The sequence below is a fragment of the Leptosomus discolor genome, chromosome 3, assembly GCF_034619465.1.
Source record: "Leptosomus discolor isolate bLepDis1 chromosome 3, bLepDis1.hap2, whole genome shotgun sequence".
Taxonomy (NCBI): domain Eukaryota; kingdom Metazoa; phylum Chordata; class Aves; order Leptosomiformes; family Leptosomidae; genus Leptosomus; species Leptosomus discolor.
The window spans coordinates 1,313,612-1,337,040 of NC_141393.1; the positions used below are offsets into that span (position 1 = coordinate 1,313,612).

Consider the following 23,429-nt stretch of genomic DNA (forward strand, 5'->3'; position numbering starts at 1 on the left):
CCCTTTCTCTCCTCTTTCCCCCTCCCGCCGGCCGCGCTCCCCGCGCCCCCGCCCGGGCCCTCCCGCCGCCGGTGCTGTACGCGTTTTACACGGGAAAACGACGCGAATAAACGGATTTATTTCTGTAACGCTGCGGCCGCCGCTTCCTTGCCTGAGGGGGACGGGGGGGGGGGGGGGGGGGGTCGGAAAAGGACAGGCCGCCGCCATTTGGCGGGAAGAGCGGGGGGGAAGCGGGCCAGGCGCATGCGCGGCGGGGCAGAGACGCATGCGCGCGGCGCAGGCGCCCTGCCCTACGCGCAGGCGCGGTGCGCTCTTCCTGGGGCCCGGAGGCGGCAGGCGCGCGGCGGGCTGGCGGTCGGCGGCCCAGCGGCAGGTACCGGGGCGGGGGGCGCTGGGGGCGGCCGGGGCCTGCGCCGCCGCCTCGCCCGGGGCTGGGCTGGGCCGGGCCGGCGAGAGGCTGGGGCGGGGGCTCGGCCGGGCCGGGAGCCGCGGGAGCGGGCGGGGTGTGCGCGGGGGAAGGAGGCGCCGCGCGTGGGGCGCTCCGCGGGCCGCCGCAGCGGGCGGGTGAGGAAAGCGGCTCCAGGGCAGCGTCTGTTCCGTGAGGGGAAGGGGGTTTGTCTCTGTTTGGGGCGCTGGAGTGGCCGCGAAACCTCTGGGCGGATGGCGGGCCGAGGGAGGGGGGGGCCTGTGAGGGCTTGACGGGTTGTTCTGGCGGTTTGGGCACCGGAGGGTCGGGAGCGGCCCTGCGGCCCTGCCCCCCCGCGGAGTTCCAAGCAGCTGCTGCTCGTCGGGGCCGTCAAACGTCGCTCGTAGAGCGGGAGGGGTAAGACGAGGCTCGACGGTCCTCGGTGCTGCCCGGTCGTGCTTTTCCGTCGGTTCACTCGCGTTTATAGGCGCCAGCGTTGCGCTCGGTAAACGTTTCGTTGGACCGGGCTGGGTAAGAGATGTTGGCGTAAATGATTTAAAGCCGGTGCGTGTCGCTATTGGATATTTAGCGGTTTCGCCTGTAAAAAGCCGCTGGCGCGAAGTCGCTGGGCGCCCATCAGCTCCGTGCCCGCCGCCCTGGCAGCTCGGCGGGCGCCGGGTGGCACCGGGCAGGGCCCGTCCCGCCGCCTGCTCCGAAACCTTCGCCCGATGCCCGGGCTCGGGACGCGCCGTGGCGCCCGGCGCTGGTCCGGAACGCCTTCCCCGGGGTTGGGCGGGCTGTCTGCTTGGCACCCGGCGGGCGGAGGGGGTGCCGCACCGCGTCTGCCTCTTCTTTCTCTCCCCCTAAACCGAAGACCAGCTCGATTTGGGGGAGTTCTTAAGCTGGAACACATCTTGTAAATGACCGGGAGGGGGAAAACACCTGCCAACTCTCAGAATAAGTTTAGGTCGTACGTTACCGCGTGTTTAAAAACAGCTGCATCGGCGCGCTCGGGCCCCAGAGCTGTGACCTCCTCTGAAGGGGTTTTCCACGGGTCGGGGCTGCCTTTTGCCCAGCCCACGCCTCTGGTGCCTTTAGAACCTTTACAGAGGTGAGCTCCGAGGGGCAGCGGCTGTCCTAGTGATGCAGTTCGCTTCTGGGCGTCGCAGGGATGGAGGCAGAGCGGTGCTGCTTGGGTACGGAATTTCCCACCTTAGAAATGACCTTTATTCTCTAAGCCAGTGCTGAGGAGGCAGCCCCAGCGCTCGCTGGGGAAGCTGCCTTTTGGTGCGGGGCTCCCTAGAGCGGCTCAGGGTGCGGGAAGGACTAGTCGTTAGCGAAACGAACTGCTCCTCTGGCCCAAGCGCCCGCTTTTCCTGGGAACGAGAGCGCTGCGGTGCTGCTCCCTGCGGTCCCATCGCGTTCCTGTGGCTCGAGTGGCACAAACCATCCGCTTCTATAAACCGGGTGAAGCTGCAAAATTATGAGCTGTTTACCTTAAAGGAAAGAAATTGGGTTTGTGCGATTGCCAGGTGACGTATACGATGGAGAATATAAATAATCACTTTTAAAACCAGTTATTAGAAAGCATGCAGAGTAGAGCACGTGGAGCTTTAGCACTGAGCCAGAGTCCCTTGGCGTGGTGGACTCCTGGGAGGACAGGAGCTGCTCTCTCGTGCCTTGGCGCTGCTGAAGATGGGGTGTAGGGGCCTTTCCTTTCAGTTAGTTCCCCCCCGCTGTAGTGTTGGGGGTTTATCGATGTGTTTGTGAAGCGAATGCACACGATCTGCTTGGGCTCTCTTGGGGCTTTCGGTGGGAAAGAATTCTGGAGGTGCAGAGTGAGATGGGGGCTCTTTGGGTGGGTTTTTTCATGCAAAACAAAACTTACCGGGCATCTCCTGTGCGGAGAACCGAAGGGGAATGGGAGGGGTGGCTGCTGCAGTGCCTGTGAGGGTGGTGGTCTCGGGGGGCTCTTTGTCCCCAAGAGGTTCGCAGCTGCGAGCCGCGAGGCTCTGGCCCGACCGTGGGGCAGCTCGGCCGAGTCCTTCGGCCCAGGCTGCGGGCGGAGGGGCCGAGCCGAGGGCTGGGCAGCGGCGCTTGGCAGGGAGATCAAACCGGAGAGGGGGAGGGAGATGGAGTCTGTCCTGAGGGGCGGGAGGGAGCGCCCGAGGCGTGCGTCGGAGCAAGGGGCTGCCCTGAACGTCCTGCCTGGCCCGCTGGTCCCGGCTGGTCCGTGTGGACGGCATGGGCACGGACAGAGCCTGGCGCTGACAGTGATTCTGTGCCTTTTTCACCATTCTGTGATTCAGTGGTTTTTGAAATTGTGAATGAGGCTCGTGGGTGAAGCAGGTCTAATTGGTGCAGGTCTGTGGTGAAATACGCGGATGCCTGGAGCACTTGGGAGACTCTTAGCTGGTCGTCCACACCCAGACTCTGCTGGGATCTTGGCTGCACGAGTGCTGAATCCTTCCGTTCCCTCAGGCTCCAGTACTGCGGGACAGCAGTAACCTCAGCCATGGAGAACGCAGATAGCACGGAGGAGGAGAAGCAGCAGCCGGCCGTAGGCAATGACAGCACGGACAACGGCACCGAACCGGCAGCAGAGGAGCAGCAGATGGACTTCAGTACCGAAATCATGAGTGTGACCGAGATGGAGCAGTCACCCGACAGCTCCCCGGACTTGAACGAGGAGAACACGCAGGAGAGCGAAATCCCCAACATCGAGAGTTTGCAGACGTCCGATATCGAGGCGTGCTTCCCTCCGGACTTTGACAAGTTCTGGAAAGTAGTCGAGGAGAATCCCCAGGATTTCACAGGATGGGTGTATCTGCTGCAGTACGTGGAGCAGGAGGTGAGCGCACGGCCCCCTTCTCCACAGCCTTCCAGAAATACACACAGACAACCAGTCACGAGTGTTCCAGTGATGGGTCTAGGGCTGTACATCAGCCTTCCACAGAGGCGGTTTAAGACAGTTGCCCGTGCCAGTGTCGTCAGCAGAGATCCCAAAATGAAAATGATCCCTTTTAAGACCATATTTGAACGATAATTGTATTTAAAGCAACGTGAACTTTCCTTTAAGGAAAGGCTTCATGGCTCTTACCATGTGTGTGTCTTGCAGAACCACCTCCCGGCTGCCAGGAAGGCATTTGACAGGTTTTTCACGCACTACCCCTATTGCTATGGGTACTGGAAAAAGTATGCGGACCTGGAAAAGCGCCACGACAACGTGAAGCAGTCGGATGAGGTATGTAGGCAGCCGGGCACAGCCATTGCCGACAGCCCTGTTGGCCAAACAATGACGAACCTGCTGCGAGTCATTTGGCTGCAGTGCCTGCCCTGTGTGGCCAGGTTTGTAGGGGTTTTGTTTGCACGTGTCACGGCTGTGGCATTTGGAGCTAATGTTTTCTCTCTTTGTTGGCAGGTGCGTTAAACCTCTACAGTTTGTCAAGCTTTGCAGTGCAAGCCTCTGTATTACACTGCAGCTTAACAAGTAGGGCAGGGCTTTTCTGTCACTTACCTTTATTGCTCGTTTTCAAAACAATATAGTTGGTTTGCTGGTCACAATTGCTCCATCTTATTGCATTTTTGGTCAGACGCTGTCAATGATGCTCTAATGGGTCTGTGCCCTATGGTCTGTACCCCAAAGCCTGCCCACACAACCTGGTCAGAATGCAGGGACCGCTGCGCTTTGAAGATCAAGACTCTGCACGTGGAGATCAGAACATTGCCATGTTCTATCCAACCTCCACCCAAATGGTAATGGTAGATTATTTAAACAAAATTCCAGTAATTAGTATTTCTAAGGTTCACCGGATAACACAGTGTTGCCTCTCTATCGGGACGCCGTTGCGTATTTGAGGTACAGTTCCTGTTCTCTTCATAGGTTTATCGCAGAGGGCTTCAGGCAATTCCTCTTAGTGTTGATCTTTGGATACACTATATAAACTTCCTAAAGGAGACCTTGGACCCTGCTGACCCCGAAACCAACAGTACGATCCGAGGGTAAGTTGGCAGCAGACCGAGTGGTGCCAGGGCCCGCGCGCGGCCGTGCCGGCGGGGGGCTGTGCTTGAGGTAAGGGGCCGGCTGCTGGCGGCCTGCAGCCGCTCTGGGGGCTTCTGAGGGGTGCTGGAGCCGCGTTCCCTCCGAAGGGGCAGACGGCACGGTGCGCAGCGAGGGGCAGACGTGGCGACGTGAGAGCTTCAGGCTCGACGTCAGGAAATGCTTAGTGCAGCGCTGGAACAGCCTTCCCAGAGAATTCTTGGGATTTAGTTCCTTGGAAGTTTCCAAGGCGTGGCCAGGATGTGTCCGACCTCGTCTGCCGCTGGCAGCGGTCCTGCGCTGAGGAAGAGGTCGGACAAGAGGTCGGACGAAGGTTTGAGCCAAACCTGAATTGGTCTTTAGCGGAAGCAGGTTCTAGCTGCGTGGCTGATGTAAGGCTTTGTTGAGCCGGGCTGCTGGGGGCGTGGGCTTAGCGGCCTCACGAGGGAGGAGGGGTAGGAGCCGCGTGTTTTCCTGGAGCCTCGCGTTCCTGCGGGTGGCTCGTTCCTTTGCCTTGTTTGTTCGGCGGTGGCAGTGCTGGGGGAAAGAAAAGCGAGCGTGAACTTTCTGCGTTCCTAGAGATCTTGCCACAGGTACCTAGAAAACCCTCTGGAGAGTTTAACTAATGAGCATCGGTGCGGTTGCACGTAAAGGAGGATGCTCGTAACCTCTGAGTAAGAGCCAGAACTTCCCTTCCTTGTTCTGTCCCCGCGTCCAGAAGCAACTGTAAAATGATTTCCTTTTGCAGAGCCTATGAACATGCAGTCCTGGCTGCTGGGACAGATTTCCGTTCTGACAGACTGTGGGAGATGTATATAAACTGGGAAAACGAACAGGGCAACCTGAGGGAGGTGACATCCATCTATGACCGCATCCTTGGAATTCCAACGCAACTCTACAGTCATCACTTCCAGAGGTAAAGAGGAAACAAAGGTTTCGTTAATGCTCTGAGCTGCTTAAGCACCCGCTAACGAACTTCTGTAAATGGGAAAACGTTCAAGAACTTGAAAGAGTTGCTCAGTGTTGGGGGCTTAGCTCTGTTCTCTGCAGTTTGGTTGTTCGAAAGTACTGAGAACACTTGAGGAAGTTGGTTCTAGGTGGATTCACAGACTGGGCTGTGGAATGAAGGAAGGCCTTGGAGCTGTGAGGGAGAAGAGAGGATGTCTGACAAATCAGAATGAGCCGTTTTGAACTTTGAACTCCTGCTGCTCACGTGTGAAGCACTAATTTAACTGACTGAGGAGAAGTACTTGAAGTTTTAGATGGCAGAATTCTGCGTTAATACGGAGAGGTTAAGAGGGAGCCAGAAACCTTGGTGAAGTTAGGCACCAGTTTTCCCCCTAATTTCTACAGGTCGTTTGGTTTTGGAATTGAAGCATCTTCCTCTGATGCCCTTTGCCACCAGTTTTATGTGGCAAGTGGCCTGTCTTCGCCGCTGGAGTTGGTCATCCTTTCATTTCTCTTTGAGACGTGAAGCTTTTGAAGTCTGATAGGCAGCAGAAGTTGCGCAGTGCGTGTGTGTTGTCAGAAGCGGCGTTCTCGGCGTGGCCGCGGGCCGACGGAGCGGGGCAGAGCCTCGCTGGGGATCGTTACCCTGCTCTGGCCCGGCAGGGCGTCGCGGCGGGGAACGTCAGGTTTGTGCTGACCCGTTTCTGGCCATCCCTAGGTTTAAAGAGCACATACAGAACAACTTGCCGCGAGACTTCCTGACGACCGAGCAGTTCGTCCAGCTGCGCAGAGAGCTGGCGTCTGTGAACGGCCACAGCGGGGAGGACGCGCAGCCGGGAGACGACCTGCCCTGCGGCACCGAAGACATCACCGACCCTGCCAAGGTGCGGGCGCGGAGGGCGGCGCTGGCGCTCCCTGGCTGCGGCGGGAGCGCGCGGGCGGGCGGGCGGGCGGTTCGGTGTGCCCGTGCCTGGGGCCTTCCCCCTCGTCGCCCTTTGGTGCCTGCCCCTGCCTGGGGCATCATGGGCGTTAAAGAAACGGAGCTAAAAACCCAAAGGAGCGATGCACAAGCTCATTAGGAATGGGTGTTAATTACTCCAGATTATCAGGTGAGGGGCTGTGGTCTGAGCAAGCTCTTCCTGGGCAGTGGGCTGTGCGGGCTCAAGGCCCTCGCAGGCGCTCGGAGCCGCCCAGAGGAGCTGCTGGCTGTGCCCGCGCTGGAGCCGGGGTCCGAATTCCTCTGCCATCCCAGCCGTCTCCAGAGCAAAACCTCAGACAGTGCAGCCCAAGCGAGTGGGTTTTCTGAGGGGCAGGCGCCATCAGGGCAGTGTCCCCCGTCCCTTCCCCTGGCTCTTCAGGGCGGCGCTCAACGCTGCCGTGACGCTCGGCGCGTCGCTGTCGCCGGCAGCGCGTGTGCAGCGGCGGTACGGTGTCTGCCTGGGTGACCTTTGCAAAACTGTGTTGTAGCTCGTCACGGAGATCGAAAACATGAGGCACCGGATCATTGAGATTCATCAAGAAATGTTCAACCACAACGAGCACGAAGTCAGTAAGAGGTGGACGTTTGAAGAAGCGGTAAGTTTGTCTGTCCTGTGCGAGGCAGCATGTGCAAGAGTTTCCAGCGTAGGACCGGGAGCTGGGAAGCTGGCGTAAGAGTGAGGCCTTGGGGCTGCTGCTGCGGGGCTTTGCACAGGGATCGAGTGTCACTTCTCTGCCGTTTTCCGTGTGAAAAGGCAACTTGTGAGGTCACCTCCGTCACCTGAGGATGTAAAAATCTTTAAGTGGTATTTGGGGAGAGGCAAGGTGGTGCTTTGGGGAGAGGCAAGGTGGTGTGTTGCTTACGGAGCGGTCGTTGAATACGCACGCGCGCCTGAAGAGCTGTGTGAGGTGGTGCTGCCCGGTGCCCCTGGGGCACCGCAGAGTAACAGGGGGAGAAGGCAGTTGGGGTTGAAAAGGCAAACCTGGCCTGGCAGGAGGGTGAGATTTGGGTGTTTCTGAGTTGTAACATTCTGCTCTTAAACGCCAAATCAGTGCAGCTGCTATGGGTAATGCATTGGAAGTAATTGATTAAACTGATCATTTGATCACTGCAAATATAGAACTTTTTCTGTGTAGAATTAAGTGTGGTTGCTTTTGGAAAAAAAAACAGCCTGGTTTGTTAATTCTCAGTCTTTTTTTTTAATTTATTTTCTTCCTGGCAAATACCGTAACGCGTAACTTGGTTCTTCTTCAAAATTTACTTTCTTTTTGAAAAGTACATTGAAAATCTGTCCCGGCTGTTTAGGTCAGAGACCCTTAACGGGCTCCGCGGTGTCAGAGCTGTTAGTGCTGCCAGTGGCGCTCTGGGGACCCGGCCAGACGCCCCGTGAGCCGCGGGACTGGAAACAGAGCGCGTGGCCAGTCCCAGCGCCCGGCCTGGCTGGGGCGGGTTACCAGCCCGTGACACCACCAGCAACCAGAAGTCACCGGCCCTGCGAGCCGCAGGGTGGCTTTGGTGCCCGGGGCCGGCGGTGGGGGGAAGCAGAGCGGCTCCCTGGGGGAGCTGAGGCTCCGGCGTGCGGGCGCGGGGTGGAAAACGGGGGTGCGAGTACAGGTGCTCCTGGCTCGGGGAGCCTCCAAGTGCTGGGATGTGGGAGACTGCTAAAACGTGGGCGTGCTGCAGAGAACGGGTGAGGAACAGGGCGTCCTCTCCTGCTTCTGGCCAGAACCCTCTACCAAGAGGGTCTCTGCTCTGTGGGTCCCAACGTGCCGGCTGTGTGAGGAGCCTGAAGGTTGAACTGTAGCTCTGTCGGATGGACAGGGAGGAGTTAGATGGCAGCTGGTGTCACACGGTGCTGGAGACGGCTTAGGCCCGTTTGACGTTGTTTTAGCAAGAACAAGGCAAGAATGGAAAGAGAGCGTTGGGCTCCGTGGTAGAGTTCAGTGAAGGGGTGACTGGCTTTAAATTTGAGGCGTCCTTGAAGAGTCGAGCGTTCCGCCTTAGTTATTACAAGTTCTTGATCCACTTGTTTGTGTCTGTACCCGAGATGGAATTGCAGGAGAGAAATAAAGAGGTAAAGAGGAGGGAGAAAAGGCACCAGATCCCTGGCAGGAGGCTTTGCTGCGCTTGGTTCCAAGCAGCGTTTAACTGCTCCGTGCCGAAGCGTCCCGCCCAGCCAGCAGCAAAGCGGGGATCTGCTGGCGCTGGGAGCCGGCCCCGTCACGCAGTACTTGGCGCGGGGGTCGGGGCGGTGCTCTGCCTCCCCCGGCACGGTGCTCAGCCGGACCTCGGATGCCGCTGGGGGGGCGTGCGCGGGGCCCGCAGCTGGCCGCGTGTCCCCAGGCAGCACCCGCCGTTGTTCGCGATGTCATCGTCGCGCGGGACCGCGGGTTTGCCGGGAGCGACTGCGCCGAGTCCTCCCCGGCTGCTGCGAACGCTGGCGCTCCAGAGGCTTCCCAGCAAACCCCGTCACGAGCCCAGCGCGTAGCTGCCAGCAGCAGCTCGGGGTGGGCGCGTGGGCGAGGGCCCCCAGCAGACGCGTTTGGGTGCGTGATGACGCGTCTGGCGACGCGTCGCTCTGCCGCCTCCTCGTGCCGATGGCGTTACTCGTGCGGCCGCTGGGTCGGGTTTTTCCTTGGCGCTACGCTTGCGGGTCATCAGTTGCCGTCTGTGACTCTTGCAGATAAAGAGGCCTTACTTTCACGTAAAACCCCTGGAGAAAATTCAGCTGAAGAACTGGAAAGAGTACTTAGAGTTCGAGATCGAAAACGGCACTCACGAGCGCGTCGTGGTCCTCTTTGAGAGATGTGTTATTTCATGTGCCCTCTATGAGGACTTCTGGATTAAGGTAAGGGAAGTGCTTTACCACCTCGCTCCTGCCGGTGGCATACCTTGATCTAGTGACTAACCTTTTGTACTCTGTGGAATGTTGTTCATGTATAACTATATCTGTTGCATTAGGAGATGGTCTGCTTGCAACCAGATTTGACTGCTGCATATGCCAACCTCGTTGCCTCTCTACGTCCTTCCTTACAGAAACTAGTCTAGTGGTTCAATAAAGGTGCTGAATGGGTTTAAACAAAAGAATTTTATCGTTCTGTCATGTTTTTAAAGGCAAATGCAAGCTTTAAATGTGTCCGTCTCTGCTCTGTTTTCAACCATAGTATGCCAAATACATGGAGAATCATAGTATCGAAGGAGTGAGGCACGTCTACAGCAGGGCTTGCACAATACACCTGCCTAAGAAACCCATGGTTCACATGCTGTGGGCTGCCTTTGAGGAGCAGCAGGGTAAGAGCACCGTTAGTTTTTGGCTGGGAGGGATTCTGGTTTTGAGAGGCTGTCGGATGTCTCCAATCTTAAAGCATCTTCACCGGTGTTTTAGGCAACATCGATGAAGCCAGAAGAATCTTGAAAACGTTTGAAGAGTGTATTCTAGGGCTAGCCATGATTCGCTTGCGGAGAGTAAGCTTAGAGCGCAGACATGGGAACATGGAAGAAGCCGAACACCTGCTGGAAGATGCTGTTAGGAATGCCAAATCAATTAGCGAGTCGTCGTTTTATGCCATCAAGTTAGCTCGGCACCTCTTCAAAGTGCAGAAAAACCTTCCAAAGGCAAGAAAAGTGCTGTCAGAAGCCATAGAAATTGACAAAGTATGTGTTCCCTCTTTGCGGTGTTAAAAAACAAAAAAACAAAACCTGGTATTTTTCTGTCTTTCTGAACCAGTTTTTTATAAAAGATACGGCAACAGTGATGAGAGGAGTTGTGGCTGTAGGTAACGTCTCGTTACGGCATGGAGACACCAGTCCCTCTAACCTGACGTTGCCGTATGTGCCGCTGGCCAAGCCGGACTCTGGCAGCCCTTGGCTGTCAGAATCACACCGTGCTCCTGCCCTCTCTGGCCCGGTGTGGCGCCGTAGCCGAGACGGGCGCGTTGGCGCCCCGAGGGGCCCCCGGTCGGGCGCGTGGGCAGCGCCCGCGGGTCGGTGTGTGTAACCGCAGCGGCGGCCGCGCTCCGGCCGGGCTTGGCTCGCGCTCAGCAGCGCGTCGGGGCGCTCCTGGTCTGGCGGTGGAACGAGGCGGGTCGCAGCTGAGCGGCGCGAGAAGGAAACCTTCTTGTGGGCTGCTCTGGCAGATGTTTAGGATGTGACCGTGCTGGGGAGATAAACGCTCGGCGTGAAACGCCCGGCGCGGCAGGTGCACGACTCCTAACCCCTCTTTTGCACAGGAAAACACGAAGCTGTACCTCAACCTGCTGGAGATGGAGTACAGCGGCGACCTCAAGCAGAACGAGGAAAACATCTTGAGCTGTTTCGATAAAGCCGTCAACGGCGCCTTGTCTATAAAAATGAGGGTTACGTTTTCTCAGCGGAAAGTGGAATTTCTTGAAGATTTTGGTTCCGATGTAAACAAGTAAGACGTGGTCTGGGGCCAGCTCGGGGTCCCCCATCGTGCTGGCGGCGGGGAAGGGGCGGGGTTGGTGGCATCCAGTGCCTCGCTGCTTTTGCACCCCCCGGTCTCTCCTGAAGGATCGCTGCTTTCCCACACCGAACGCCGATTTTTAAATAGGAATCTTTTCAGAAAATTCCCCCTTTTTTCCCCAAAATACCCAACGCCTCCTAGAGCAGCACTGTGCTGCCTGCAGCTCCGTACGGTCGTTGGCTCTTGCAAAGTCTGGCAGAGGAGGACGTCCCTCGAAGAGAAAGCGAAGTGCTTTGTGCCACCGGCGTCGCTCGGGGCAGCCCGCCCCGCGAGCTGGGCTTGGCGGCTCCGAAACCGCAGGGACTCAGTCCGTCTGGGCTCGGGGGGGCTCACGGTGCCGTACGCTTAGCGCGAGGGTCAGGGACGAGGAGTCCAGCTCCTTAATTAAATGCTAGACGTACCTCTTCCCTCTGGATTCTCTGTTGTGAAACAAGCCCTTGTGGTTAGTCGGGGCCAGTTAGCCCAGGAGGACTCCCCAGGAGTTAGTTTTCCTGCTTTGTCCGGTTTTTAGCAACAGCTGCCGTGACTTTCTGCTGACACCGGCTGTTCTGACCGGCGCGGCAGCCACGCGCCGCAGGGCTGCGACCTCAGGCAGGCCGAACGGGGTGAAGGTTCCCGTTCCCAGCCCGCACCACAGCACAGAATAAGCGCCAGAAACGGTTTTCACCGAGAGCCCCGCTGGCACGAGCGGCAGTTTTCACGTGGTGCCCTGTCAGCTGCGGCAGGCAGCGGCAGGTGCCGTGGCCTTTGGCTGTTGGAGGGGATGTCGGCCCGGGCGCTCGTGTGCTGCGTTAAATCCCCTTGTTCTGCCCAGGCTGGCGGGGAAGAGGCTGTAGGTGCCACCCGGGGAGTGTTGGGAGTGTGTGTAGTGCTCACTGCCAGGGCGTAAAGAAACGGTGGTTCCTGCGCACCCGGGCTGCTGCGGGAGATACCCCCAGGCCGCTGAGGGCACGCGGCCACTGGAAGGAGCCGTCACAAATCGGTTTTAGAAAACCTCTTTGTAAAAGAACTGCCTGAAGTGGGATGGAGGTTGAGCAAGTTGGGAATTGCTGAGCTAAGAGGAAATTCCTCACTATGCACCGCGGAATCGAAGGAAGTTTTTTGGCTGTCCCTCCTTCACGGTGGGTCGCTGATTAAGATTTCGTTACGATTGAGTTTGGGTTAGAATGTTTTGTGCTTTTGCAGTTTGAAGTAGAATTTTAAAGTGGTTGCTCGTGTGTTTTAAAATGGTGAGCAAAGCCCGATTCCTTTTGGTCTCCTGCAGGCTGCTGGATGCCTATGACGAACACCAAGCCCTGCTGAAGGAGCAGGATTCCCTGAAGAGGCGAGCGGAGAACGGGTAGGGCCTCTGTTCCCCGGGGGGTACCATGGCTTGGTGGGTGGTGCTGGGGCTTGGTGGGTGGTGCACCTCGGCGCCGCTGGACGCGGGCTACGCCGAGCTGTAGCTGATACACAGCGCTTCAGAAGTGCTTTGAAAACAGTTCAGGGAGCAACCTCAGACTGCGGCTTTTTCCTTTAATCTGTGAAAATATATATATATATATAAAAATATATAAACACGTGTATTTTTCAGCTTTAAACCTGCCGCTTTCAAGAACAAAATCACTGTTTTTTAATCACTTAAAGTATAAACTAAATGGGGCTGTGCTGTTGGCTGAAACATTTGGGAACAGATGTCTTGGAAAATAACTTTTTGAACTGCGTATTGCAGAAAAGCTAAGCAGGACTGCTACCCTGAGCAGAAACGTGTCTCCATTTGAGCACCAGAACAGTTTAGAAACCAGACTGCTGTTGTGCAGCACGACGTACTACCGTCTGTCTCCAAATGACATTCTGTTGCCCTGTTCGGACAGGGCACCAGGTCTGACTGTAGTACGGGCCCTTCTCCCCTGGGGCCCTTCTCCCCTGGGGCCCCCGACGCGCTCAGGCTGCGGCCTGCGGGTACTGCTTACAAGGATCCGTTCCCTTCACAGGTCGGAGGAGCCGGATGAAAAGAAAATGCTCACGGACGACCCAACGTTGGCATCAGCCCAGATGATGGACGGAGACATGCAAGTCAATCAGGCAGCCTATAACTACAACGCCTGGTACCAGGTGGGTGCCTGCTGGGTCACCCCGCTGAGCATGCGCGCTCTGAGCCACCCACGTGGTGGTTTTCCCAGTGACCTTTCTCTCTCTGTGGCCCGGCATCAGTGGGCGAGGAAAGCTTGGAGTGAAAACTGAGCTTCTGTTCTTGCTGATTCCTCTTTGCCCCGATAGGCGAGTGTTAAATACTTCTCTCTGTGCACCAAGGGGAGCGGTGTGGTGGCCTGAAGGGGGTGTGACAGCGGTTAAGGACATTGCTGCCTAAGGACATTGCTGCGGGAGGGCAACAGGCCCGTTCTGTGCCCAACCGTTTTGCACAGGAGAGTCGCCTTGGGGTGCCACTTTCCTGTGCCTTTTGGTAGTTACTTTGGTAGTTAGTCCAGCTAGTAGTCCCCGTGATGGTTTGGTGCACGCCAGATCAGCCCGCAGTACCTTGTCCTTTGGGTATTCTGGCGTGGGGTTTCACTGCACCCCCCCAGGGGCTCACGGCGGGAGGCAGCACGGTGGTACCTCGCTTTCCTCTACTTGCCTGTGGTGGCAGCAGCCTCCAGCACACGCTCCTCTTGCTTCCAGCCCGAGGGTCCGTTTTGTGCTCCGGCCTGTCTGAGGGGCAGGGGGAGTCGCCAACACCCGCCTGTCTGTGCGGGAGCGGCGCTGGTCAGGGTGGGCGCTGCTGGTGCCCCCTGGGATGCTGCTTCTTGCCCCTTGTGAGTCGTAGCGGGTCCAGCTGAAACGTTGGCTGACGCGGTTCCGTGAGCCCGGGGTTCAGACTGCCCGGGGCCCGCGCAGCCCCTGCGAGCAGTGTTTGCAGATGGGACACAAACCGCCACCGTGTCCCCGGTGTAGAATTGCCCGCGGCAAGGTCAGGTGTTCTATCCAGAGTCAGGCGGTGAGAGGGGTCTCCCCTGGCGTGGGGAAACTGCCCAGCACGAGGCCAGGAGAAATGCCCCACGCTGTTGAGGGCAGAGCCGTGGGAACGCAGACTCCCTCCCGGTGCTGGTGAAGATCTCTGTCCCCGTGGTTGACGTGGGGACTCCACCTGTGCCTTTCACGGGCCGCTTGGGAGCAGCAGACAGAAACATTTCTGAGGGAGTGGGGACAGTGGTTCGTGCTGCCCCGAGAACGTGGGGCTGCTGAATGCCGGCCTGGGGACAGCTGGGGTGCAGCCGGGCGCAGCAGGACCATGGGAACTGTCTCAGTGCGGGGCTCCGCAGGCTGCGGGCGGGTGGCTTCCGAGGGAGCAGAGGGCGCTGGAGCTGCCCGCCCTGGCGCTCCCCTCTTGCGGGGTGTGCTGGAACGGCGGCCGTGGAGCTAGAGCGCAGTCGGTGCTTCTGCCGCCTCCCCCTTAGGGCCGTAGAGCGGGTACGGGGAGCAGGGGCGAACCCCTGAGCTCCCCCGCGTTGGCAGAGGTACCAGCCGCCCAGCGACTGAAGCGTTAACGGGCCGCGGCACCCGCCCCCGCGCTGCCCCTGGGTCTCGAAGGGGGTTCGCAGTTGTGCCGCCGCGGGGCGCAGGCTCTGCGCCAAGCGGGGCCAGACCCGAGCGTTGGCGGGTGTGACACGGGCACGGCCGCCGAAGGGCGAGGGTCCCCGTGGCCTCTGGAGGGACAGAGGGCGCGCTGGCGGGACGCCTTCCTGGAGCGGGGCCGTCACTTACCTCACCATGTGCTGTGTTGTGTGTGTGGTTTTTTTCCTAGTACAATTACCAGAACGCGTGGAATTACGGACAGTATTATCATCCCACTTGATCGGAAGAGTGCGTGGAGTTCACTGTGCTGCAGTTTCAACAAAGACAGAAGAAAAAAAAATATATTTTTCTAAATTAGGGATGTGAAAGAACTGTTGTAATACCTGCTTTTTGGTCTTTTGCATGTGAAATGAGCTGATGTTCACAGGGTACGTGTGAAGCAAGATTTGTGTGCCGGTAACTGATAAATGGTGTCTCTGTACAACTCTAGTTTACCATAAATGCTTTTTTTTTTTTTTTTTTTTAATTCCCTGCACTAATTTATGGAGAGATCTGAAAAATTCTTTTCAGCCTCGTAATGATGCCGTAGCTGTAATCAGTAAAGCCGTAGGTTTGTTTGGTTTCTCTGTTCCCCAAAGCCCTTCTGCCGCCCGGCGTTGGCCACCGCGGTGGCAGCGGGGGGGGCAGGTGGGGCCGGGGCCCGGCTCTCCTCCCGCAGAGCCGGAACGTCGCGACCATCATCCCCGGCCGCTCTGTCCGCGTCGCCGCTGGAACTGCTCGGAGCGCGAGGGCAGCCTTCGCCCGCTGGGCCCTGCCTGGTCTGGTCTGGTCCGGGGGGGTCACAGACTGAAAGGCCGTGGGCGGTGACGTTGCGTTCTTTTTTAAAAAGCACAAACTGTGTTTGGGATGATTTTTGTATTTAGAGTTTTTCATGTACACAGCGTGAGCAAACTTTTTTCATTTTGATCAAAGTGATCATTCCCATTTTTGTAATAAAAGCAAGGAATTCACTAGTCCTCCGAGCTTTCTTGGGTCGCCTCCTTCGAGCCAGCACGAAGAACGGCAGAGCCTCAGTTCGACACAGGCGTCCCCGGCGATGGCAGGGGACAGCGCGGGGGCGCGTACGCTTCTCTTCTAGAACGGGGGCCATCGCGCGCTTCTGCCGTTAAAGGAGAACTTTGGTGCTGAGACGGTAAATGTAAATTTTTCCCTCTTTAGTGTTTTAGGCTAATTAACCTGTTGGGCGGCAGCACGTTACCGAGGGGCCCTGCTGCTCGGGGAGAGCGCGCTCCTGGGGCAGGGGCTGACGCAGCCAGGCCTGGCGGGTGCTGCTTCCCCCGCAGTCAGAGAAAGAAGTTTTGGGCTGGGCACACACACACACACATGGGAGGTCACGTGCAGGTAGAAACTAGGTTTTCTTTAGTGGGGTGTTACTGTACAGCAGGTGGGGGCAGGGAAAACAAAGGATTTCAGTCAAGGCCACAGCTGTAACTAGATCCTGATCACAAGAGCAAAACCGCGTTGTCAGAAGCTTTCTTGATCGTAATGGATGCCCAGCAGCAAACTCCTCCTTTCATTCGATATCCACCAATTCCACTTCAAAGAACAGTTTGGCGTTGGGTGGAATCCTGGTTGCACGCGTTAAGGATAAACAGACAACCCCAGCTCCCGCCCGGCCCCCCTTGGCAGTGGATTCACCACCTGCTCCCCACTCCCTGTGTGTCCCGTCTCCGTATCACTGCCCCCTTTGAACATCTTGGCTCCAGCGCGGAGCCGCAGCTGCTGCCTGCCGGGAGCTGTCACGAGCTGTCTCGGGGACGCCTTCGGTAGGACCCACTTCGTGCGTTCCCCTTCCTCTGGAGCCGCTGAGTCACCCTTGCTCCTGGGACAGGTCGCTGCCCTCTGGGAGGAGGTGGGGCTGTCCTGCTGTGCACGGAGGAAGGAGAAGGCCTGGACAGTCCTTTAAACCAGGACCTCGGACTGGGGGACGCGCCGGTAACACGGACACGGCTGCATCGGCCACCCCGCGGGCTGGGTCACGCGATCCCACTCCGGCTGCGCCCAGAGCGGGTCCATCCACCCAGGCTCAGCTGCCGCCCCGACAGCCGCAGCAGAACCTTCCTCCCGCCGCCCCGCTCAGCATCCCCAGCGCTGCCGCCAGAAGGAGCCTTTGGGAGCGGGCAGCAGACTCGGGAGTTCTCCCTACAGGGGTTTTTCCTTCAAAACTACCGGGCAGTCGCCTCCACCCATTTTCACTGACTGTTTTTCATCCTTCGCCTTCTCGGCCTGCTGCAAGTAACACGCCAGCGCTCCCACCCTCACACCCCCCCGCCAAGCGCCGTGCTCCCCGTTACCCACCGCGGCTGCGGAAGGATACTTGGCCTCAGGCTGCCCCTTCTTGCCGTACGCCCACTCGGGCTCGATCTCCAGCTGAGCCTTCTCTCCTTTGCTCATCGTTAACAGCGCCTCATCCCACTGAACAAAAAACAGGACAAAACAAACTCAAATAAACCCACCCCAAGACCCCAGCGCTCTCACAGAGCTTCAGGAAAAGTGCCTCTCCTGCGCTTCGCTGTCCTGCTGCTGCGGTACCACCCCAGCACGCCCACCCCCCGCCCACCCCAGTGAGGTTTCTCATCCTTCTTGTTTGCAGAAACACACCCCGGGCTGCCGTTCCCTGCTCCCTGCTAGCCCGGGCTGTGCTTCGCAGCGCAGATTTGTGCTTTTACGTTGTGGAGACAGCCGTGACCCAGGGAAGCGACGTGCTCGTTTCTGAGCAGTCACAGCCTGGGGACACGCTTCACAGCAGCCACCACGCGCGGCACTGTGGGGTTCGGCTCTCCCCCCTTGCCCTGCGCTGTCGAGGGACCAGCGCTTGTCTAGGGCTGGCAAAGAGGGGGTTTGTGTCGGTGCCCATGTCCCTCCCAGCCCCGGGCGTGCAGCTGAGCGCCGTGTCGCCGTTTCACCAGGGCCAGCTGCTGCAAGACGGCACCCGGCACCTGCGCCAACACGGGAGCGCCGTGCCAAGAGACCGAGCAGAAACCCAGGCGACCGCTGCTTCTGCAGCGCTGGCCACCAGCCCAGGGCCATCGTCCCCTCCCCGGTCCCAACCCCATCACCCCCAAGGGCCTTCCTCCCGCTCAGCAGCAGCACGGATGATGCCGCTGGGTCGGGTTGGGTTTGCTTTCTGCAGCCAGGCGAGCACAAGAGCCTTCCGGCTCCGCACCACGCGCGGCCGGCCGCCAGCCTCGCCCCGGCCCAGCAGCAGCCAGGCAGCCCAGTGCCTCCCGTGCCGCACACACGCGCTGTCGCCTCCCAGACACAGCCCCGCCACGCCAGCGGCTCCCCGGCGCAGCTGACCGCCGGGCGTGCGGAGTGCTCCGGCCTCCTACCGAGCGCCCGCGGCCTGCCCTGGCGTCCCCCTCCCTGGCACCCCCCGGCGCCGCTGCCGCACAGAGCAGGGGAGTCGCGGCACCGAACCGCAGCTCGTGTCGGTGCACGACAGCAGCGAGGACTTGGGGGTTTGGCGGCCAGCTCGGAGCTAATGGATGCGCTGGACCAGGCACGAGGAGGCACGAGGCAGATACCACCGAGAGGAAACAGCCTTCCGAGGGGCTAAAGCACAGGGAATGCAGGCAGGGATCGGCGGAGCCCCAGGAACCCCCCAGCTTTGTCTGGTGTGCGCAGCACAGGGCAGACAGGCGCGAGAGGCTGCGCTCGGCCTGCGGAACGCGTAGCGGTTACACGGCGCCGTGAGGGGAATGACACTGCAGATGGATGAACGCGGCCGCGAGGAGGGAGTACCGCGTCCTGCGGACGGGAACGCTTCGCACTCGCCTTTTTACCTCCCCAAGAAACAAGAACAGAGCTCGAAATGTGCACCCCAGTCATGAAGGAAAGCTCTTTGGGGATTCTGGGGAGTCATTAACGGTTTACTTACACCTCTGATTACTTTTCCTACGCCAACTTTGAAACTTAGAGGTTTGGCTGCTTTTTTCTTCTTTGAACCTGAAAGACAGTTTTACGTTCATTTGTTTTAACGTCGCACCAGCACATACCCTAGTTCCGTCCAAAATTACTCTGATGATCACTCTTTACGTAAATATCTGTTCCTTCAATATTATAGATTTTTACGGAGAAATTTAGTGCTGTGCACTAAAAACATCGTTAAATGTTCAAGTTGCACCAAGAGCTAAAGCTGGTGAGACAAGGTTCAGCTACTGATCCAGTGAACATCAGAGATTCAGTTCCGAATCCCTGAAGTTGACAGTCCAAGTCACAAACGCACCAGCGAAGCAAAGAAAGTCCATAGGGAACGTCCAACATCGCACAACAAGTACGATGACTCAGGGACAGTATTCCAGCAACAGCCCTGCTGTTCCTCGTAGCCTTGGACATCGCTGCTGGAAAAGTATTTCTAGTACTGCAGGGTTTCATGTACCTCAATCCTCTGATTGAGACACTGTCACAAAAATACCAGCAGACTTCTCCACAGCAGATATGCCAGACTGTCAAATCACCCTCGTTCCAGTGCCTCCACGTTTAAGGGTTTATTACAGAAGTGTCTATTTAGAGATGCTAACGACACTGCTGGTGCTGGAGTTCCACAGATATGGGAAGCTGCCCCAGCAGGAACCATCTTCCCCTCGAAGCAGCTTCAGCACGGATCAAATCCCCACATCTCACATGGCCCGTGGCTGCAGAAATGCCAAACGTGAGGTCTGGCAAGCTGCAGCAGCGTTACTTGACACCAGCCAGTCCCAAAATATCCCCCTGCATTCCCTCCGGGCAAAGCGGGCTCCAGGAGCGGGCTGCAGGGACACCCCACCCAGCAGTTTGTCCGGACTCCAGCCACGCACACCTTCCCGAGGCAACCGCCTGCCCCAGGGTGCTTAACGGGCCCGGCCAACGGCCTCTGCGTGCACGTGCCACAAACGCCGAACAGCGCGCGTGGGGCCTTACTTGTTTGAATGTTGGTATCGAAGACGGTTCCATCCTGTAGCTTCCCTGTGTACCAGCAATGAACAGTGTCTCCTTTCTTTGGAAAGTTGGTTTTATCACCCTTCTTTAAAATTGATTTTGTATACTTTGGCGGCCCCTAAGTTGATGAAAGCAGAGTGAGGACTGCTGCCTTAACTAGACTCAGACCAGCCACCCCCAAGACCAAACGGCCACGTGGTTGAAGGCACCGAATGAACACATGCAGTGTCAGCGAACGGCACGTCCACGTGTTACTGCAGGGCTGGAGTATTTGGGGAAAACGTAGCAGCGTTGGCACAATATTCAGTAAAGACCAAAGCTTCAGGAGGCGCACACGTGAATTCAAGCCCCAGAAGCTGCGTAAGGTTAAGGCACGGGACAAACACCAGACTTCTTGCTGTAACCAGGTTTTTGAAGATCTGGTTAATTTGGCTGTGCCTTAGAGTGGCCTTCCAGTACTGAAAGGGGGCCTATGGGAAAGGTGGGGAGGGGCTCTTGAGTGGGGGGTGTAGTGACAGGATGAGGGGTAATGGCTTTAAACTGAAAGAGGGGAGATTTAGGGGAGATATTAGGAAGAAATTCACTAAAAAGGCGGCGAGGCGCTGGCACAGGCTGCCCAGGGAAGCTGTGGCTGCCCCCTCCCTGGCAGGGCTCAAGGATGGGGCTGGGAGCGACCTGGTCTGGTGGGAGGTGTCCCTGCCCGTGGCTGGGGATCGGAACTGGATGAGCTTTAAGGTCCCTTCCAACCCAAACCGCTCCGCGACCGCCCGAACAACACGAGGCGGGGGTACCGCACCGACCTCCTCCACGGCCTCCTCGGGCTTCGCTGCTTTCCCCTTGGCCTCCTCCGCCTTCACCGGCTTCGCTTTCTCCGTCGCCTTCTCTGCTCCGTCCGTGCCCTTGAAGCGCTGAGGGGAGGCAGGAGGGCGGCAGCCATCAACCCCCCCCCCGCCCGACCCCCAGCCCCCCGGCCCCCGCCGCCCCCCCGGCCCCGCACCTGCGTGTGGAAGAGCTGCGTATAGGCCGCGATGAGCTGCTCCTTATTCGCCGTCTTCGCCACGTTCTTCACCTGCCCCAGCAGCTTGTGCTCCGCCAGGAACTGCGAGACACGGCCGGTGAGCAGCGGGCGGGAGGCCCTCTTCTCCCCCGCCCCAGCCCTGCCCGCCCTTACCGCCTGCGCTGCGTGCTCCTGAAGGAATTTGATGATATCCTTCTTGGGCAGCGCCTCGCTCCGCAGCTCCTCAGCGCTCCAGGGCTGCGCCGGACCAGCCGCCGCCGCCATTTTCCCGCCCGCCGCCGCCTCCTCCTCCTCCTCCTCTTCACGCACCGCCCAAACCTTCCCGGCGGCCCTGCGGGAGCCGGCGCCGGGACGAAGGGGTGGGGCGGGGGGGCGGCTCCGCCGCCCCCCCGCCCCACCCCTTCGTCCCGGCGCCGGCTCCCGCGGGGTTTTTAAGCGACGGGGCTGAGAGAAAATGGAGGACGGAGCGCCCGGGCCCGCCTTCCCTCAGAGCGGGCGGGAGCCGCGCGGCGCGGCGGCGGCGGCGGCCTGAGGGAGGATGAGCGGCGGGCGGCAGCGGACTCTCCCTCAGGCCTGGCGGGTGGCGGGCGGGGAGGCGCCGAAGGAGAAGAAGGACGACGAGGAGGAGGAGGAGGAAGCAGATGATGACTTGCTGTTGGCAGCGGCCGCCGCGGCGGCGGACCCGAGCCCGGCCGCGGCGGCCCCGAGCCCGGTGTTGGGTTTTTGTGAGGCGGCGGGGTCTATTTGGATTTACCCCACTAACTACCCGGTGCGCGACTATCAAGTGCGGATGGCCCACGCCGCCTTGCTGGGTAACACGCTGGTTTCTCTCCCCACGGGGCTGGGTAAGACCTTCGTGGCCGCCGTCGTCATGTACAACTTCTACCGCTGGTTCCCCTCCGGCAAGGTGCTTTTCCTCGCCCCCACCAAGCCGTTGGTGGCTCAGCAGATGGAGGCCTGCGCCCGCGTGATGGGCATCCCGGCCCGGCACATGGCGGAGATGACAGGTAGGGTCTGCTCCGGCGAGCGTCGTGCTCGGGGGGTCGCCTCGGAGGAGCCGCGAACATCGAGACTGCTTAGCTTAAAGACGAGGGCAAGCCGCAGTCGAGGGGGGAAAAAAAAATAGCCCTTTTTGAAGACAAGAAGTTTTTGTAAGGGGTTAATTTTAGGCTTTGCGGTAGTTAAAACCCCAGGTCACCCGTATGAGGGTGAGGAAGCGCTGGAAGATGTTTTCGGGAGCTCTGGGGTGCAGCGCTGTGGTTCACAGAGCCTTAAGGTTTCCACATAGAGGGGCAAACATCTGCGCAGAAAACAGGCTCTCTGTGAAACTTCAGCCAAAGCATAAAGGCTTTTTTCTCTCTGTCAGTGCGATACTTAACAGTGCAAACTGCAGTTCATCGCTTGCTGAAGCGATAGCCTCAGTGACTGACTCCATAACCCGGTTTTAAGCGCAGACCTTTGTCAGGGGTGGTGTAGGTTAGGTCTGGGGCTGCGGGAGGTTAAGGGGCACCGTGAGCTTTCTGGCCTTGTGTACCGCGGTTCTGGATTTAGTGTTTTAATGCAAAAAAAATATTCCTAGTCATTGTATTCACCTTATTTCCCTGAAAATGGGACTGGCATCAAGGTGCATGCCATTTTAAAAGGCTGTCATTTCCCAAAGCTGATGTGTCTGCCAGCCCCGTTGGCCTTCTGCTGTCGCTCTCGGGTCACGGCTCATCCTCAGCAGAAGAGTTGCTAATGTTGTTTTGTTAATTTTCAGGGGGAATCCAAGCTCTCAGCCGGAGGGAACTGTGGACTACCAAGAGAGTCTTTTTCCTTACGCCCCAAATAATGGTGAATGATCTTTCTCGTGGGACATGTCCTGCCGTAGAGATTAAATGTTTGGTTATTGATGAAGCCCACAAAGCCCTTGGAAATCACGCCTACTGTCAGGTAAGGCTGGGGTCACCCCATCTTCTCTCACGATTATGAAAAGCCTCCCCCAAAATCGCTTACAGGCTCTCCATAACGTGTCACGCAGCACTACCGTAGGGAGATGGGCCTTCAGGTCCTCAGCTTTGTTTGAAAGAGATCAAACAGCCCTCTCTGTTGTCAGGGCCTTGTTTCTAAGGAAAACCTATACTGAAACTTGGTAAGGTGAGGGGGGAATTTTTTTTAATGTCTGAGTAAAATTGTATTTTTTGTTTCAAAATATTTTTTTGATGGGGACAATTAAAAAAAAAAGTCACTATGCTGCTTTCTGTCCTGCTGTTTTGAGCAACCTCCTGTAGTGGAAGGTGTCCCTGCCCATGGCGGGGGGTTGGAACTAGATGGTCTTTAGGGACCCTTCCAACCCAAACCAGCCTGTGATCCTTTCAGACACGTTGGTATTTGCAGGTGTGCTCTGCTCCGGTTGTGCTGTGTTGGAATAGCTCTTAAAAGGGGGGACACTATTTTTCTGTAGGAAAAAGTGTGAGGTTTTTTGTCAAGTTCTTTATCTTAGTAAAATCAGTTCAAGATTTCTTTTTGAAATCAGCTTTTGTCTTGATTAGCAAGGAGTTTGTTATCTTGGCTTAATCTCCTCGTAGCAATACGTGGCTGGAAAGCAGGTCGGTTTTATGTGCTGGAGAGATTGACTGAAAGTCTGTGAGTTGTGCCTGATTGCTTACTAGGCCTCGTTTGAGGAAAGCAGGTGGGGTTTAGTGCTTGTTTCACTTGGCAGGCTGCAAAAAGGGGTGGTACCTTGCCAGGTTAAAACAGTACACATTGGTTTGCCAGTGCTGCTCCTTTCTTCCTTTTTCAGAACTGTAGCAACTACATTTGCAAAGAATTTAAGCTTAAAGGTTATTTTATTTCAACATACTGTATAATAAATGTTTTCATAAACTATTTTGCTATTACGTGCATGTCTCTAACACAGAACCAAGACTTGGATTCATTAGCTTTGGGGTCCGAGCTATGGCTGAGGAACATCTCTGCCATCACCCCTCGTCCGTCCCCGCGGCTGTGAAGTTGGCAGGGGTTCCCTGCGGTAGCTGTACCTTT

General features: G+C 57.8%; 3 protein-coding genes and 1 non-coding gene across 7 annotated transcripts in view; 3 read left to right on the forward strand and 1 right to left on the reverse strand.

The window, feature by feature from the left end:
• Window positions 1-343: 343 nt before the first annotated feature.
• Window positions 344-15,420, forward strand: PRPF39 (pre-mRNA processing factor 39). Of its 4 annotated transcripts, none has more exons than XR_015183440.1 (14): window positions 344-373; window positions 2,888-3,257; window positions 3,525-3,650; window positions 4,290-4,408; window positions 5,194-5,361; window positions 6,112-6,277; window positions 6,861-6,968; window positions 9,056-9,220; window positions 9,537-9,663; window positions 9,758-10,026; window positions 10,602-10,786; window positions 12,120-12,194; window positions 12,567-12,716; window positions 12,829-12,864. XR_015183440.1 is itself a non-coding variant. In XM_086463624.1 (14 exons), the coding sequence occupies exons 2-14, from the start codon at window positions 2,922-2,924 to the stop codon at window positions 14,685-14,687; spliced, it is 2,016 nt and encodes a 671-aa protein (XP_086319750.1). In that variant the 5' UTR covers window positions 344-373; window positions 2,888-2,921; the 3' UTR covers window positions 14,688-15,420. The 4 variants fall into 4 exon arrangements, 3 of the variants coding, with proteins under 3 accessions (XP_086319750.1, XP_086319751.1, XP_086319752.1); XM_086463624.1 differs by lacking the exon at window positions 12,567-12,716 and adding an exon at window positions 14,637-15,420 and having other exon boundaries at window positions 12,829-12,949; XM_086463625.1 differs by having other exon boundaries at window positions 12,567-12,871.
• On the forward strand, window positions 10,116-10,201 carry LOC147415778 (small nucleolar RNA SNORD127). The gene has a single exon (XR_015183466.1). It is a non-coding gene; the product is annotated as a small nucleolar RNA SNORD127 (small nucleolar RNA).
• Window positions 15,421-15,803: 383 nt separating the features above from the next.
• On the reverse strand, window positions 15,804-20,669 carry FKBP3 (FKBP prolyl isomerase 3). The gene is made up of 7 exons (XM_086463627.1): window positions 20,559-20,669; window positions 20,385-20,486; window positions 20,188-20,295; window positions 19,370-19,505; window positions 18,348-18,415; window positions 16,785-16,882; window positions 15,804-16,035 (listed from the first exon to the last, which is right to left on the reverse strand). The coding sequence occupies exons 1-7, from the start codon at window positions 20,667-20,669 to the stop codon at window positions 15,981-15,983; spliced, it is 678 nt and encodes a 225-aa protein (XP_086319753.1). The 3' UTR covers window positions 15,804-15,980.
• Window positions 20,670-20,943: 274 nt separating this feature from the next.
• The window catches only part of FANCM (FA complementation group M), a 75,510-nt gene continuing 73,024 nt past the window's right edge, over window positions 20,944-23,429 (forward strand). Inside the window, exons 1-2 of the mRNA XM_086462082.1 lie at window positions 20,944-21,412; window positions 22,165-22,337. Of these exons, the coding sequence (XP_086318208.1) occupies window positions 20,944-21,412; window positions 22,165-22,337 (642 nt within the window). The remainder of the gene's footprint in view (window positions 21,413-22,164; window positions 22,338-23,429) is intronic.

What these genes read in the sequence shown, in the direction of transcription:
- PRPF39 (XM_086463624.1), top strand. Translation starts at nt 2,922, where the DNA reads ATGGAGAACGCAGATAGCACGGAGGAGGAGAAGCAGCAGCCGGCCGTA. An exon ending in TACAGTCATCACTTCCAGAG is followed by an intron (nt 5,362 to 6,111) that starts GTAAAGAGGAAA and finishes GGCCATCCCTAG; the next exon opens with GTTTAAAGAGCACATACAGA. An exon ending in AAGCCATAGAAATTGACAAA is followed by an intron (nt 10,027 to 10,601) that starts GTATGTGTTCCC and finishes TCTTTTGCACAG; the next exon opens with GAAAACACGAAGCTGTACCT.
- FKBP3 (XM_086463627.1), bottom strand. Translation starts at nt 20,669, where the DNA reads ATGGCGGCGGCGGCTGGTCCGGCGCAGCCCTGGAGCGCTGAGGAGCTG. An exon ending in CGATACCAACATTCAAACAA is followed by an intron (nt 18,416 to 19,369) that starts GTAAGGCCCCAC and finishes ACTGTCTTTCAG; the next exon opens with GTTCAAAGAAGAAAAAAGCA. An exon ending in AAGGGGCAGCCTGAGGCCAA is followed by an intron (nt 16,036 to 16,784) that starts GTATCCTTCCGC and finishes GCGTGCAACCAG; the next exon opens with GATTCCACCCAACGCCAAAC.